The sequence below is a fragment of the Heteronotia binoei genome, chromosome 5, assembly GCF_032191835.1.
Source record: "Heteronotia binoei isolate CCM8104 ecotype False Entrance Well chromosome 5, APGP_CSIRO_Hbin_v1, whole genome shotgun sequence".
Classification (NCBI taxonomy): domain Eukaryota; kingdom Metazoa; phylum Chordata; class Lepidosauria; order Squamata; family Gekkonidae; genus Heteronotia; species Heteronotia binoei.
The window spans coordinates 70,996,888-71,013,760 of record NC_083227.1 but is presented as its reverse complement, the minus strand read 5'-3'; the positions used below and the strand labels follow the sequence as shown (position 1 = coordinate 71,013,760).

At 45.4% G+C, this 16,873-nt stretch overlaps 1 protein-coding gene across 6 annotated transcripts in view; it reads right to left on the bottom strand.

Annotated features, from left to right (window-relative positions):
* GRM7 (glutamate metabotropic receptor 7) overlaps positions 1-13,529 on the bottom strand; it is an 870,101-nt gene extending 856,572 nt beyond the window's left edge. For 2 of the 6 annotated variants that reach the window (XR_009555438.1, XM_060239599.1), the window contains exon 1: positions 12,671-13,529. Coding sequence is in view for 4 of the 6 variants with exons in the window: in XM_060239599.1 (XP_060095582.1) it covers positions 12,671-13,180 (510 nt within the window). In the remaining 2 variants the exon portion in view is untranslated. The remainder of the gene's footprint in view (positions 1-12,670) is intronic. The other 4 variants (XM_060239598.1, XM_060239595.1, XR_009555437.1 and 1 more) reach the window with 3 other exon arrangements.
* Positions 13,530-16,873: the final 3,344 nt, after the last annotated feature.

Genomic DNA, 16,873 nt, shown 5'->3' with positions numbered 1-16,873 from the left:
AATTCCAGAAGGCTTGATCCAGTGACTGCCTACCAGGTAAATGTTTTGCATTTGGAGACTTAGTCTGCAGGCCTACCCTGCAGGGTTGACTTCCTTGTTAATTTCCTGAAGGGCTGGGAGATTTGTCCTTTTGCTCTTGAACTGCTTGGATAGACTGAAAAGGACTGGTGGCACATACTGAGACTAGAGTGAGAGCAGTCTCACTCTGGTATTTTTGTAACTTTGTAGTTGCCCTCCCCTAACAAAAGTCCTTACCCTGGAATTGGAGTAAGGACTTTTGATAGTAGCTAGCATTAATAACTGTGTATTCAACAGGTGTAGGGTGACTGCTACTACAGTGATGAGAAAGGCTCTGACTACTGAAATTCTAGGAAACCCTCCAAGTTTGCTTATGGTGCCTCTAAAGTTGATGAACAGCACATGACTTACCAAGGGAATCTTTGGCATCTGGCAATCTTTGGCTTCTGGTAGTCTCTGGGACAAAACCACTGAGTGCCCATTATTCCATTGTTGTTACAAAAACATTGGTAACAAGGATTGTAAAAGGATTGGCTGAACCCTTTCCCTTTAGGGCTGCCAAGCCCCTGGGCCAGGCAGGGCTTCTCCCACCCTGGAGGTTCCCAACCCGCTGGCCCAAATTGTGCTGGTGATGTCGCTCACCGGCTGCTCTAGGTGTTTCCGGGAAAACTCAATGGTTTTCCAAGACACTCTAGCAATTTGGGAGGGGAAACTCTATGGTACAATAGGTACCATGGAGTTTTCCCCTCCCAAATCACTAGAGTGCATGAAAAAGTCCCCCGCTGGAGGCAACAGGGGACTTGGGAAGCCTATTTCCCTTAGTGCCATATGACTAGCTGGGGCTGGTTTCCCATTATTTGTGCAGATGACCATTGTTCTGTCTTCTGCCGATGATATCCGGTTCATTCTTTCAGGTGTTCTTCACTGGGGAATACAATCCTTGGTCAGCCTGTGATAAAGTCTCTCTACCTCATACTGCTTCTTAACTTATTAGTTTTAAGCAGATTACCAAAATATAAAGAACTCGGCCACACTTGAATGACTGCAAAAATCAATTACAAAAGCATAAAATTTTGCAACTGAAAGAGATAGGTCTACTATTATCTTCTAATGAAAGAGGTAATGTCTCCATGTAATCTATATTTTGGAGCAAAGGGAAAATCCTTTAAAAATTAAAAGATTTCTAGCCTCAGAAAAATAGTTACATTCAAAGGTCACTTGATACGCGAGTGTCTACAGTATCTACACTACAGTCAGTTACTCTATCAAAATATGGTATCTTGAGATACCTCCCTTGCAAGACTCTAAGGCATTTAGATGTGCCAACATAAAAGCCTGCCTATACTAACGGTTGAGTAAGAACAGTAATCGGGAAGCTGGCCAGATGGAAGAATACCAACAAATTGAGTAGAACAAATGAGTTGTGCTCTACAGGTTGTACTGTTATAATTCCTAAATAAATGTTTCTTAATTGTTCTCATAGCTTCCTGTTTAGTGACTAAATAAAGGGAGTCCAAAGAAACAGTGCCAGATTAACAATTAGGCCAAGTAGGCCTTTAGGGGCCCCGGGCCAGCTTTTCCCCCCAGTTTCCCCCCTGCTTGCTGCATTTGGAAGCCTGCATGCGCAGCGAGATTTTGACTGTCTAGGGGCCTCCATGGGGTTTAATCCGGCACTGCAAAGAAAGCTGAGAAGCTAAAGACATTGCTCTCCGAGGTTATCCCAATAGGAAATGTAAGAATCATTTTTTAACTTTATGTATTTTAACTGTTGTCAATCACCCTGAGCCCATTAGAGGAGGGCAGGATATAAATATAATAAATAAAACAAAATATAAATAAATAAAACCGAGGTAGCCCTCTTGGGTGTCAGAATATAAAATTTTAACTTTTAGAGAAAGGGGCTTTGATAAACAAGACTGTCTTTATGTGAATTATTGAGCAGTACCTGTGGGGAGGGGGTTAGTTTCCAAGAGGTAGCATTGCCCTTCTGTACTTTCCTTGCTAAATAAGCGTGATTGCTTTCAATCATGCTGTTCCTGTTTTCCCAAAATGTCCACCCCACCTCAAGTGCCCTGACTGTATCAAAAATCACATTCCTAAATTGGGTTTAATTACATGCTTCATATCTTCCAATATTATGACAAAGTTTGTCATATTCCTATACCCAGGACACTTCATATTCTCATTCATTGAGATTAATTTGCATATTGCTATAAATAGAAGTAACAGCATCTGATATGATGCCACAGTACATTTTGCTGGATGGATCAATGCCTCCAAGTAAAAACTGATTTTAGCAGAGAAAATACAAGATATGGCTAGGCAGGATTATCTTATTAGCACTGTGCCATCCCAAATGTAATCAATATTACTTCATAAAAATATTACTTTTCAAAAGCCATCTTCATTTTGAAGAGTATGCTTTCATTTGGTAAGCCTTTGAATTCCTGAAGGTATTTTGATGTCATCAGTAGACAGCTTATTTGGCAACCACTCATGCTTTCCACAGTGTTATTGTGCCACAGGCAGTTGCAGCTAGATGCATACTCTCTGATCCATGTTTTTTATAACAAAATCACACTATCTTCACCTAGTCAAGATATTTCCCAGTGTCTTTGCCAAGCTGGTCAAAGATGGTCTATGGTTTGTGCTGGGTAAATCATGTGTGCATATATCTAGTCAGATTTTTTTTAGGGGGTGGGGAGTCTATATTCCAGTGCTTTCGTTAATTAAGTAATATTATTTATTATTTATTTCATTTGATTTATATCCCGCCCTACCCCACCAAGGCGGGCTCAGGGCAGCTCACAACATAAAAATTCTAACAATAAAATTAAGAATTAAAATACATTAATAATTTACACAATAAAATAAACGCAATTCATCAGTGTGCTATCCCACAGTCTTCCTTAAAATATTCAGATGGCGGTCAGTTGTATGCCAACTGGAAGAGGACTGTCTTACAGGCCCTGCGGAACTGCCCAAGGTTCCGCAGGGCCCCCACCTCTTCCGGCAGCTGGTTCCACAGCAAGGGGCTGTGATCGAAAAAGCCCTGTCCCTAGTTGACTTCAGATATTTATTCATTTATAATATATTTATTATATTTATATATTATATAAATATATTTATAATATAACATTATTATGTTAGAATGTTTTTTATCCTGTCAGTCTCTCCTAAGATCACCTCAGATGGCTTACAAATTAAGAATTGCCCCACAGATTGGAAGAAACCCATGAGCATTGAGGAAATAATAAATAAAATATCAGTGACAACAATGCCATTTAATAAAAGCCAAGTTGAGTCTCTGAAATACTAAACTACATACAGATATTAACTTCTTCTAAGTACCTCCCTAAACACCAATGATTTACAGTGTTTGGGCTGGGGACAGACTGAAGCCTTCCTAGCATTTTCTGGTTGATAGTTGCCCTTAGCTAGGGTGACTGCTGAAAAGGTCTGGGACTAGGTGAAGATTCATCTAACCATCCTCTAAGCTTAGGTAAAATGTGTTGGGATGACTGAAGCTGCTGGACATAGGGAGAGGCAGTCCTGTTGTTGTGCTTGTTTCTCTTCACTGTATCACTGTCTGGTCTTTTCCTGCATGTGGAGCAATGCTCTTCATTCAACAGTTCACTCAGATATTTCAGTCATTGCTATTGCACAGGAACCCAGAGGCTAACTCATCGCTGGCAGAAAAGAGTGGGTGGAGGAAAAAGCCATCTAGCCACAAGCACAGAGCACTCAAGCTCTTGGTTATACTAATGGCTCTTGCCAGAGCGGGACAATGGTGTACCACTCCACATGCTTCTGGAAGGTGATACTCAAAGAAACAGAGAGGGAGAAATCTAAAATACTATAATGTAAAGAATATTAAAATTACCCCAAGCTGAGATGAACTCCCCAAGAGAGACAATAAATGTTGCAGATTCAAAGAAGACCCTTCCATACTCTTTCATTTCCTCATTCATTTGAACCAACAGCTTGTATGGGCTCAAGGACTACACTTTTACCTTGGGATCCATATGGTGAGGAACAGTGGGGAAGTAAGATTGTACTTTACTGTGCTGCTACTTCAAGTAACACTAGCATGTGCAGTTTAAACATCATTTAGGACAAGACCTGGTATAAGGAAAGAGAACTGCATGCTTTCACGTTTTCTTTGTACCTGTGCTCAGCCTGAATGCTTCAACAGACCATGTGCATTATTTTTATTAATTTATTAAACTTTCAGATGTTTTCAGTGCTCTATGCCTGATCTCTGGAACCACAGCACCCCCCCTCCCCTACAGTCTTGCTATCTGAAGAGTGTTAACAGCAAAATGCAGGTAAACTTGCCATTCCTGGAGGACAATTGCTCAAAATTGTGACGTTGCAATAGACTGCCCATGGGCTAGCTTATAGGAATGTAGAGGGAGGTTTGACAACTTGGCAAAGCCTTTAAATGGCAACACAGGTACAGCATGCTAGATGTGCAACTCGGGTACTTTCAGATAGATCCAAGTGGGCAGCCGTGTTGATCTGAAGCAGTTGAACAAAGCAGGAGTCAAGTTCACCTTTAAGACCAACTAAGTTTTATTCAGAACGTAAGCTTTTGTGTGCTAAAAACACACTTCTTCAGATGGGACAGGTACTTTCAGAATTGCTGCTGGTGACACTAGGAGTTACCCAGCTTGTTTCAGGAACCCCCAGGAAGCAAGGGATAGGTATGATGTTTCTGAGTGGAAACTTTGGGCAGCTGCATGGCTTTCTGACTTCCCAGAGACCAGCTCAAAGGAACAGGAAGGGCTTGCAAGTCTGTTCCTTCACACTGCCTACTTTGAGAATTTATACACACTGGAACTTATGGAGAATCCATGACCGAGGATGGGAAAGGAGAGATGCCTAGTAAGAAGAAAAAGGCCTAGTTGCCTGTGAAAGCATGTGTACATAATTAGAAAAGAAAGACAAGCAGCAACTGCAAGAGAGAAAATGCACGGCAGTAGAATAAGGGCAGGTTTTGAAGTGGCATGCTTAAGTGAAATGGCTCTTGCTGGGTCAGCTACTGAGGGAAAAAAGTGAGAGGACTTCATAGTGTACATTTGCCTGTCTCCTTCATCATCCTCTTAGTTTTTTGAAAAGGTTCTCCAGTGTGGATAGAACCCTCGTTGTCAGTTCTTCTCTATTATCATCCTACAAGTATCGAGTCTCCCATTCAGGCACATACATAGATCACTTGATGGCTCATCATTTAATGGTGCACAGCGCAATGTGCTATAGACTGTACAGAAAAGCATTGCATCTGAAGTGATGAAAGTTGTACCTGTGGTGATTGATCTATAGTGATTCATTTACTTTTGCAGCTATTGACCTGATGCTTCAGTCATCAAGTTCTAAATAGATTTGTACGGGAAGACTAGGTCTAATGTTGATTGAGGTACATGCTTGGTACGCACACAATCCCTAAGGCTACTCACAGTCAGGGCTTTTTTTGTAGCAGGAACTCCTTTGCATATTAGGCCACACACCCCTGATGTAGCCAATCCTCCAAGAGCTTATAGTAGTCCCTGTGTTAAGAGCCCTGTAAGCTCCTGGAGAATTGGCTACATCAGGGGTATGTGGCCTAATATGCAAAGGAGTTCCTGCTACAATAAAGCCCTGCTCACAGCCTTAGTCATCATGCTGGGGTGACCAGTCAGCTTGCCAAACTTGAGCCAGAGGATTAAACACAACTTCTGGCTTGCCTATATACCTCCTATACTTAGAGAGTTCAGCCATTAAACCCAACTAACAATGGCAACATGAATTAGGAGCTTATATCATTGTCACTGATGCCACATGTTGTATTTGAAGCAACCACCTCCTTTCCAAAAAATATATGCATTGCCACCCCCCCCCCATGACAAGCCATCACCAGACACAACAGCAACTTTAGGCAGCTGACCAAGGTTCCACAGAGTCTAATAATTTTATGATATAAGCGGTGAACATTGATCACAAGAAAACACAGCACAGTAACATACACACAGTATTTACTGAAGAGCAGGGCTTTTTTGTAGCAGAAACTCCTTTGTATATTAGGCCACACACTCCTGATGTAGCCAATCTTCCAAGAGCTTAAAGTAGGCCCTGTAAGAAGAGCCCTGTAAACTCTTGGAGGATTGGCTACATCAGGGGGGTGCAGCCTAATATGCAAAGGAGTTCCTGCGGAAGCCGTGTTGAAGAGCAAAAAACTTGCCAAAGAGCAACATTAGCTAAACAGCAGACAACATTGGAGAACTCTGGACTGAAAGAGTACAGCAAGAATGGGGCTTACCAGCCTGCCTGGATGAGGAAAGATAGAATGTAATCTGTGTGTCCTGGAGAAGGACAGCACTGGTTTTGAAATCTGGGAAGATTTATATAAGGTAAACTGCGGAGTTTAACTGAGTCTAATACTGCAAACCTAAGCAGAATTACACCCTTCTCAGCTTCAAAGGGTAGCCATGTTGGTCTGCAGTAGAACAGTTGGATTTGAGTCCAGTAGCACCTCAGAGACCAAGAAGAATTTCAGGGTATAACCTTTCAAGAATCAAAGCTTAGACACCTCAGTTGCATTGTAGTGGGACTCCTTTGACTCTGATGTAATTGATTCCTTGTAAGTTTCACAAGGATGTACATGAAAACCTGCTCCCTGGTTATCTCTCTTTGTCACAGTACAGAACAACCAGAAATGGGCTACGCCTCTGCAGACCAGACCAGTCACAGTTCTCAGCAGATCTGAGAAGTCCTGACAGTTTGCAGACTCGGAGAGACCTATCTCTTGTTCCAAACAGTAGTGGCCTTTAAAAAAAAATGGTGTGTGCTGAGACACATACACATACAGAGGTAAAAATTAAATGGAATTGTAAGATGAGGAGCTAACAGAGTATGAGAGAGACTAGGTTGGAAATCTCTTCCCTAGTGCTTTTAAAAAAAATGTAGGGAGTTATTAAAATGGGGAGCATTAAAAACATGGCCTCCATCTATAGTCTGAAATGATAGTCTGGTCTGCATCTCACTGCTGCAATTGTGGACCTGGCCTAGGACTTTCTTTCAAGGTATGTAATTTCCTGACACAAATGAGTCCCATTATGCCAATCATATAGAAGAATGTGTACACACACATGTTGATATTTTAAACTGACATTTAAGACTCTGCCAAGACTCTACCAGTGACAATAATCAGCCACAGAACTATCAAAGTAAAGATGTCTTTCTTTTTCTGAAGGCAATTTTTAAAAAGGAAGATATATGTCTTATTTGTCCCACAGATATTTCTCCATAAAGACATGACTTCAACTACAAATTAATAGAAAGAGGAAATTCAAACACTTTCCCCTCTGTTTATATACATTTTCCCCTGATGAAAAATAAAAGCTCCATAATGATCACAGAACTAGCAAGTCAATGCAAACGCATTTTAATTTCAAAGACCATCAGGAAGGTATGCTAAATTTTCATGTAATGAAGTAATGGTAGTAAAACCTGCAACACCAATTCCTTTGCAATCATATATTGGGTCTTTCTTACCTATGGAAGTATTAGTTTATGCAAACAGCTAGTATGTACCTAGATTTCCTATATGATTGTGGTCCATTGGTGAATATACTGCTACAGTCCAGTTCTTTCTCATCTGTCCTACATATAGACATTGGTGAGAGGGATTTCATTTGCCATGACCTCAACAAATGGGGTGGGGGCAGGCGGAAGGCAGAGAAAGTATACTTCATATTATTGAAAACAAGCATGTTTGGGCTATTAGAAGTGAAGAGAGTCTTGACAGCAACCATTCATCCATGTTAAAGCAAGTAAATAGCTCAATAATGAAAATCCTGTATGATAAAAGTACCCTTTCAGTTGAGGAAGGGGGTGAGCCTTAGAGAGGAAGTCCTGCCAAGGTCATCTACTGGGTTTGCGCCTGGAGTGAGATTCCAAAGGGTGACTTGGCCAGCAAACAGCATCAGCTTTCCCTAAAAGAGTTTAGTGGACCTTGAATTGATCTCCAGGTTTGCAGAGAAATAGCAGAGATCTCCAGACAAAGAGTTTCTGCTCTACACCACCCAGCCCCATGTGAATGAAGATTTCAGTACTTGGTTAGCTCCATGGGCCTTCCAGGTGACCAGGCCCCAATAATGTTCCCCTTTTCTACTCTCCATGGCAGGCCTGATGATCTTTGGCATGCATGTGAGATACACTGGTGGAACTTCATTAGGGACCTTTAAATGACAGAAGTCTTTGATGTCTTTCTCCTGCCCTTTCTATTGTTCACCAACGCTAACACCCAGTTCTGCAATATCAGTGCTATGTCTCCCTCCCTCTCATGGCTGAAAGTGAGACCGATGGCTGAGTTCCTATGTCCTGCTTCTTGTCAATCTCTTTTCATCTTGTGTGTCTTTGTGCATGGGTGTATGGAGGGGTGGCGACTAAAGAACAGGAATTGACAATAGGGTGCAAACATGAGCAGTAAAAGGAAATAGAACTCAAATGCAAGTAAAACCACCTATTTGCTAAAAAAAAGCATACATACTAAAGAAAAAAATAAGGCAGTAGCTTCTAAGGGTTGTTTGCAGAACAACAATTTCAGGATACTATGTGAGGTTTGAATCAGAGCACTGCACATTTAAAAAACCATTTTAAAACATTGCATTAAGAATCTGCATTAAAAAGGCTTATTATGCCTGCCTCCTTGCCACATTATGTAAGATCAACAATGCTGGAGTTATAACAGGGATGGGGTTAGTTACTGTGGGAATGAGATTTCTCAGTAAAAGTAGGTTGTGACTGCTACTTTTTTTGAGCTAGTGAAAAAAAAAAGCCTCAAGCAATGCTGTTTAACTAGGGCTTCCTCATCTCTTTAATGGGATCTCTCTTGACATGAAATGAAACTGAGCAGGAGATTTTGCAGTCCTGGAATCCACAAACCATCACTATCATCATCATCAAAGAAAAAAAATGTTTCATAGGCAGGCATCCTCAGCCCCCACCCTCAATTAGATCTCATTCACACTACAGATACAAATCATGGAGAAAGCATGAGTTAACATTTATGTCATGATGGGAACATCCCCTCAAGCTATTATTATGGTAAGATGGTCATTGCCTCCACTGGGCCACTAGCCATGCATTGTAGATCCAAGATAAGAATATGCTGCCTTCTCATTTAGAGATGACAAAGAGGTACAGGCAATAATCCACCATCCTTCCTAGAGAGAGATTATTTGAGGCTGCCTTCAGCAGAAAACCCAGGTTCTCCTGCATCTATTCATGTGAGAGGACAACTCATCTAGCGGTCTCAGTATGAGATATCTGTGGGGTTGGTTACTGGACAGTAATGTCAAGTTGGCAGACCTGAATGAAGAGGCGAAGAAAAATAATGCTCCTAAGAAAAGAGAGAAATCGTTTCGGTCTGCTTCTCAAGGATGAGAAGAGAAGTGAATTGGTTCAAGCTCTCAGTATGGCAGATCTGGTCGCAAGATTAGGGGGAAGTTCCTTCATAAAACTGTAGTCCTGTAATCCTGCTGCAGAAGATTCCTCTCTCATAGAATGTCTCAGTGCAAGTCTGGAGATGGATCTGTCCAAGGTACTTCTGGAATGCCTGAAGAGAGGGACCATTTTGTTGGAAATTGGCACTAGCAGTTCCCCTCTGATTTTGTTAAGCTCTTGTTTTCCCTGTGCCAAGAAGGGGAAAGAAACTTTCCTGATGCAAAAAAACAAACAAAATTCCACTACATCCTGAAGAATGAAACCCCACCCTTCTGCTAATGTGGTGGGGGTACTTTTTGTAATCGTTCCTTAGCTCACCATTTACCCTTCCAACGGCATCTTGCACTCCCAGAGCAGACAGCTCCCAGTAAAAATAGGAAGCAGTTTGGGAGAGAGATGCCTGAGAAATGGGAGTAGCAGCATGAACGCCCACCTAGCGTGCAGATTCCTTCTTCTCTTTGCATTGCAGAAGGCAGGAGCTAAAGAATTAGACCTCATGTCCCTTGCAAAGCCACCCAGCAGCCCTGAGAGTCAGAGGCAACAGCTCTCATCCTGGCTGGTCCAAAGGTTCCAATCCATTGCCACTGCAGTGGAGATTAGTCGGATGGATGACTAGACAGACAGACAGATAGATAGATCTGTGTGTGTTTGAGAAAGAGAGACAGACAGACAGAGACACAGAGAGAGAGACAGAGAGAAAGAGAGAGACAGACATCCACTGCCTCCCCCCCCCCCGCGTTTATTTCAGGCAGACAGGGCAATTATTGTGATTGCATGGCGATCGGTATCTACCGTAGATGCAGCCTCAGAAGAAGCAGAGAAGGGAGGCTAACGATGATCAGGCCGCTATTTGCCTCTGCCGGCTGAAGGACAGATGTGATATCCAAGTTGGACAGCGCCTAACTTTACAGGGCGCGCTACAACTTGATGCATCTCTGCGCTCTCACCCAGCCTCCTCCGTTTTCTCCTCCTCCTCCCTAGCTCTTATCGTCCGCCTTCTCCCTAGTCTCTGTCTCTCTCACACACACCTCCACCTCTTCTGAACTGTTTGAATTTGCAAATTAGAGGCAAAATTACAGTGCATTTGCAAAGGCTGGCGGTTGAGATTCCTTCTCGCTCCTTTCCAGGGAGCTCTTTGCGCGCGCGCGCGTTGTTCTCCCCCTCCCCCCTTCTTTCCCACTCTCTGTATGACTCTTGATATGAAGCGCTGCCGATGTTGTATTTGGAACCTCTTCGGAGTTCAAGGCTATAAATCAGCTTAAAAAAAAAAAAAGCAGCGCCTACTGCGGAGAACATCCCCCCCCTTCCCGAACTGCTTTGGGTTAATTAAATCCCTGCTCTCTCTCTCTCTCTCTTCTGGATGCAAAGGCACTGACTTTAGGATTCTACCCAGTTGGGGATCCCCCCCCCCCCTCACGGTCTTTGCAAGCAGATAGATCTTGCATTTTTGAAAAAGGGCGGAGGGGGGAGGGGGAAGACAGTGGAGAGGTTTCAATCCAAACTCCAAAATCCAATTTGGGCTTGAAGAAAGACTGACTTGCTTTTGGGGGGGGGGAGGGGGAAGCATATCTGGCACCTAACTGCTGGATTCAAAACCACGAAGCTGGAGTGGGAGGCGGTGTTTATCATTAGCACCCAGAGAGGAAATCAGTTTGGGGAAGGGGAAAGCCAAGAGAGAAGGAAAATACAAGACAAACACAACGCCTATGTGAGGGGGGATTGCAGCAACACATGAGAGAGAGCGCTCACACTAAACATACACACACACACACACATCCTTTAATCCCGATCCTTTTTTTCTGCCGTGCCTCAGCACGCGAAAGAGGTGTCAAAACCTCCAACAATCCGAGTTGTGGTAGGGAGCAGAGCATCTCTCCGCGCTGGCTGTAGTCTTGCTCTTGAAACTGACAGGGCTGCCTGAGAAACTGACCAGGCGTCCTGATGGAAGGCAGGAGGGCTTTGCTTTCCTTTTGATTATTTTGTAAAGTTGAAGATTATTTTTTTTTTAAAAAAACCCACAGAATCCCGATTCCTTAAGGATAGATAGAGATTGCTTTTTAAAAAAATGACTGAATCCAGCTCTGGACTGTATGCGTGCTACCTATTTGCCTGAGGGGAAAGCTTGCGGCCGAACTGAAAGTTACCCGAAGACACCTCACCCAACCCCCCCCCCCCCCAAGTTATCCCCTGAAGTTACACCAACAAAACGCACCTCAAAAACCCGTTTACAAGGATGGGAAGTTAAAGGAGAAAACATTGTGAAGACGATCACGGCCCGGATGAATGGGAACCGTCGTTCCCCCGCACAAATGTCTCCCTCCTTCTGCCCAGCCAGGCCAGGAAGAGCAGGCGCTCCACCCGCAAGGCAACTAACCCTGAACTGATCCGAGAGGAGTAGCGGCATGCAACCTGCGCCTTCATCAGGAAACGCAGAAGGGGTGGTTTGACTGTTTCGTGATGGACACCAAACCCTGGCGGTTTGGTCCCCTGTTGCCTCTCCGCGAGCCATATTTCCTTTCCCGTGCAAAAATCCATTGAGGTCCTCGCCTTGTGCCTCCACCCTTCACCCTTCTTAATTCACAGATCGCTTCTCGAAAATGGGATCATACATCCAGAAAGTGCCAGGCGTGGAGAATGCAGAGCAAATCCCGTGCAGGAGCAGGGAGCCCGGGAAGGGCGAAAGAGAGAGCAGGGAGCCAGCAGGCAGGGTGTGGGACAGGTGGCTCTGGGCAAGAGGAGACGGGGAGGGGAGAGACCTGGGGAAATGCGTGTCTGTGGGGGGCAGGGGCAGACCTAACACTGCAGCTCGGGAGCCTGCCTCATTTTACCTCGGTTAGAAGCGAGTTCCCAGAAAAGAGGGATGTCGAAGGTAGGTTATAATACACTCTCTATTATATAATGTTCTTCTATAGAATATTTGAATAGCATATAATAATCCTCTCGGGTCATACGGTTCGCAAAACGCAGCACCATCGAAGACAGCGGATTTCTTCCCACGTTCGTGCATCTGTACCTGCTATAGACATGTGTCTGCCTCTCTTTCCCTTCACATCTAGGCACACAAGCGCCCGCAGTGTGGCACACACATGCAAAGGGATCCGGCCATCACTCGGTCCCGGACTCCCCCAACAACCTGCTGCCGAAGCCGTCGAGCTCCTCCCCCCCCTACCTGGAAGAGCCTCAAGATGTTGGCGACCATAATGGACACGGAACTTCCAGACGCCCCAATCACTCCCACCACTTTCTCCGGCTTGACGAAGACCGGCGGCTCCCCATTGGTGCACCTCACGTCGGAGGTGTCCTTCTGGATGAGCGCCTGGACGAAGGTGAGCGACTGCTCGAGCGCGTAGGTGTCCCTGGAGCAGGTGTCCAAGATCCTGGCCCCTAAGGTGACGTTGGGCAGGAGCTCCGGGTCGCTGTTGATCTGGTCCAGGGCGTACAGCATGGCTTCCAGCCGGTGGATGCCGTTCTCCTTCTTGATGTCCCCGCAAGGCACGCCGGAGGGTCCCTTAGCGTGGACGGGGAAGAGGCCCCCTAAGGTGATGTCCCCCTCCAGGCGGATGGAGTGAGGGGCGTACATCTCCTGGCCCTGCGCCACGGCCGAGAGCAGGAACTCCAGCAGGCACCAGGGCAACTTCATCAAAGTCAGCAGCTGGACGAGCCTCCCGGGCTGGAGCATGTTGAGGCAGAGGAGGAGGAGGAGGAGGCAGCCGCCGCCGCTTGGTCGGGCCAGCCAGCTAGCGAGGGCTCTCGGGGCGCCTCCCCGCTGCGAGGATTCCCCTGAGGGGCGGGAAGGGGCCACGAGGAGGCGCGGCGCGGCAGGGAGGTCCAGCTCCAGCGCTTGCTCCGGTTGCCGTCGACGCTCTTGTCTTGCCCGGCCGCGCTCCCTTTCCTCCCGCGGCTCAGCACTGGGCGAAGGGGAGGCTTGGCTGTCGCTTTAAATGCTCGGTCGGCTCCTCTCCGCCTTCCACTGGCGCTATCTGCCCACCTCCTTCGCTCGCTCGCTCGCTCGCTCTCACCCGCCTACCCAGCCTTGCCGGCTCTCCCTGCGCGTCATTACGCAGAGTTGCGGGCTGAGGTAACCGGCGGCGAAGGAAAAAAGGATGGCAAGGCGAGGAGGAGACGGCCGGGCTGGAGGAAGCCGGAGCGTCTCGCCGCTGCTAACGAAAGGATGGACGGGCGGAGAGTGGGGGGCTGGCACCTCCTTCTGGGCCCCTTCCACAGGAGCTCGGCTGGCGCCGGAGAGATGCTTCTCCACGCCTTTTCCTCGGGCGGCTTCTCAGCTCCTTGAAGGAAAGATCGGATGTCCTCGGATAGGTAGACTCTCTCCGTCCTCTTCGGGACGGAGTTGGATAGCGCCGAGCATCTCTCTCTCGCTCCAGCAAAATGGCTTTGGATTCCAAGGCATGAACTCTCGCTGTCCCTCAGATGGGAGCTGGGATAGTCCTTTGATATGAAGCGCCCACGTTGGCCCCAGTGCCGTGCAAATGTCCCTCCATTCTTCACTCCTATCAACCTAATTTTGATGATTGTCCAGCCCCAGTTGATCAACCATGAGCGGATAGTTGGTGCTCTTTCTTCATTGATCCAGTGGAAAATACCAGTACACTTTTTATGGACACCCTTATTCTTCAGCTGCATTCTCTCCTTGCAAAAGCAGGAGAACCAATTAAAAGTGCTGAAATGGATCCTCACCGATCCTTGATGGAAAGATCCACAGCCCTGAGCTTTTATGAGAAATGATGGCATAAAAAAGTAGTGGCGGTGGTGGTTTACTAGAGTAGTACCATAAAATCTAGAGCTTCTTAAAATAAGAGGAAATAAGACAAAGGGTAACTGTACGTCCTTAATGGACTGAGGGGAAGGAAGGCAGCATGGTACAGCCTGATCGCCTTAGATCTCAGAAGCTAAGGAGGGTGAGCCCTGGTTAGTACTTGGATGGGAGACAACCAACGAAGTCCAGGGTTGCTATGCAGAGGAAGGCAATGGCAAGCCACCTCTGCTTCTCACTTGCCTTGAAAGCCCCTTGTTGGGGTCACCATAAGTCAGTTGTGACTTAAACACACAATGAAGATTGAATTAACCTAGGGCACAGTTTGGACCAGAGTTGCTCAAGTATGCTATTCACACAGGACCGGATCTACATGTTTTTTGAGGGGGGGGGGGAAATTAAAAAATGGCGCCCCCTTATGGGCCATTCTATCTTATGGTCCCATAGAATACAATGGACTCCATACCTAATTTGCCCCCCCTCCATTGGCGCCCAGGGCAAGCACCCCCCTCTGCCCCCCCTAGATCCAGCCCTGGTGCCACAGCTCAAGTTCTTCATATATCCTGATCATTCACTTACCATCCCCCACCCCCTCCCTCCCCTTGGTATCTAGGCAGTTTAGTTTCAGATTATTCCTGACTACATGCAGAACAATTAACTGGAGCTTCTACAGCCATCTGCCAGGAATCAGGATCTAGGGAACATTGTCTTCACGGTGACTCAAGCTTCTGCATTATGTTCTATACATGTTAAGTGCTACTGAACTTGCTCTCCCCACAAAAAAACCTGGAATTGGAGCCCAGATCCATTTCAGTTCTATCTCCCAAACAGAGGAGGAGGAGGAAGTTAGTTATTATTTGCTGCTGTTAGGGATGCCAATCTGTTCCTTTCGAAAGCTCTGAGCATTGCCACCATGGGTGTTTGAATTCCTTGGGATCTATCTCTCCCCTCCCCCAAATGCAATATTTAAACTCTCCCTATGAACCAAAGTTACAAAGTAGGAGTCCAGTAGCACCTTTAAGACCAACAAAGTTTTATTTAGAATGTAAGCTTTTGTATGTATGCATACTTCTCCAGACAAGGAATGAGGTGCAGTGAGCAAAGCTACATATAGCTGATGGGCAGTGGTTAAGAATGCAAAATGGTACAAAGTTAGAATCCAATGGCAAAATAGTAAGTAAGTAAGTAAATTTTTATTTATACCCCGCCCTCCCCGCCAAGGCAGGCTCAGGGCGGCTTACAGAACATGATACGGAATCATGATATCACAATAACAGATAAAATCAATCAACAATATAAATACAAAAATAAATTAATTTTAAAAAGTTAAAACAATACAGTGGTGCTACAGTCTCTATTTATCCGGCAGCATAATATTTATTCTGGTTACATCTTAAAGGCTTCTTGGAAGAGGGCAGTTTTGCAGGCCCTGCGGAACTGATTGAGGTCCCGCAGGGCCCACACCTCCTCCGGCAGCTGATTCCACCACTGGGGGGCTTTTATAGAGAAGGCCAGCTCCCTGGTTGTTTTAAGTTTGGCCTCCTTAGGCCCAGGGATTTCCAAGAGATTTTGTGAACTGGAACGCAGTGCTCTCTGGGGAACATATGGAGAGAGGCGGTCCCTAAGGTAGGCAGGTCCTCGGCCATATAGGGCTTTATAGGTGATAACCAGCACCTTGTAACGAACCCAGTATACAATTGGCAGCCAGTGCAGTTCCCGCAGCCTAGGCCACACGTGTTCCCACCGAGGTAGTCCCACTAGTAGCCTGGCTGCTGCGTTCTGCACTAGCTGCAGTTTCCGCGTTCGGTACAGGGGCAGCCCCATGTAGAGGGCATTAAAGTAGTCCAATCTCGAGGTGACCGTCGTATGGATCACTGTTGCCAGGTCGCCTCGCTCCAAGAAGGGGGCCAACTGCCTCGCCCATCTAAGATGAAAAAAGGCGGATTTGGCAGTGGCCGCTATCTGGGCCTCCATTGTCAAGGAGGACTCCAGTAGCACTCCCAAGCTTCTGACTTTCTGCACTGGTACCAGTGGCGTCCCGTCAAAAGCTGGGAGGGGAATCCCCCCTTCTGGGGCACTGCGTGAAATTAACAAATTGAAAGAACATTTGGTCTGGATAGCATTTTTGTGGGAAACCAATAAAAGGTAATAAAAAGTGTCTGTTAATTGCCCTATTGCTAGCAAGTAGGGTTAAACTAAGGACACATTTTTTTTCTTAAAGATGTTATTGTCCACCTAATTTACTTTTAAAAATGTAACTTGCTTTATAAACATCATTCTAGTTTGTCATAAGGAAAAAAATACATTAAAATATAGTGAATATACGTTTAGTATATGTAACAAGATAAACAGTCAATATCCTTTATCTGAGTATGTCAATACAAAAAAACATTATTATGATATGCTATTCTAAGAGAAAAATACATTGGAATATTGTGGTTACACAGCTATACTTGGTGAGATTAGGTTTAGCATAAGTAATGAGATAAAAAACCCAATATCCCTGTTCTGTCCTGGGGAGGTGTTTGTTCCAAGTTTCATAATAATTTGTAATTCATCAACTTCCCTCTCCATTCTGTTCTTGAAGTTCCTTTGCAGTAA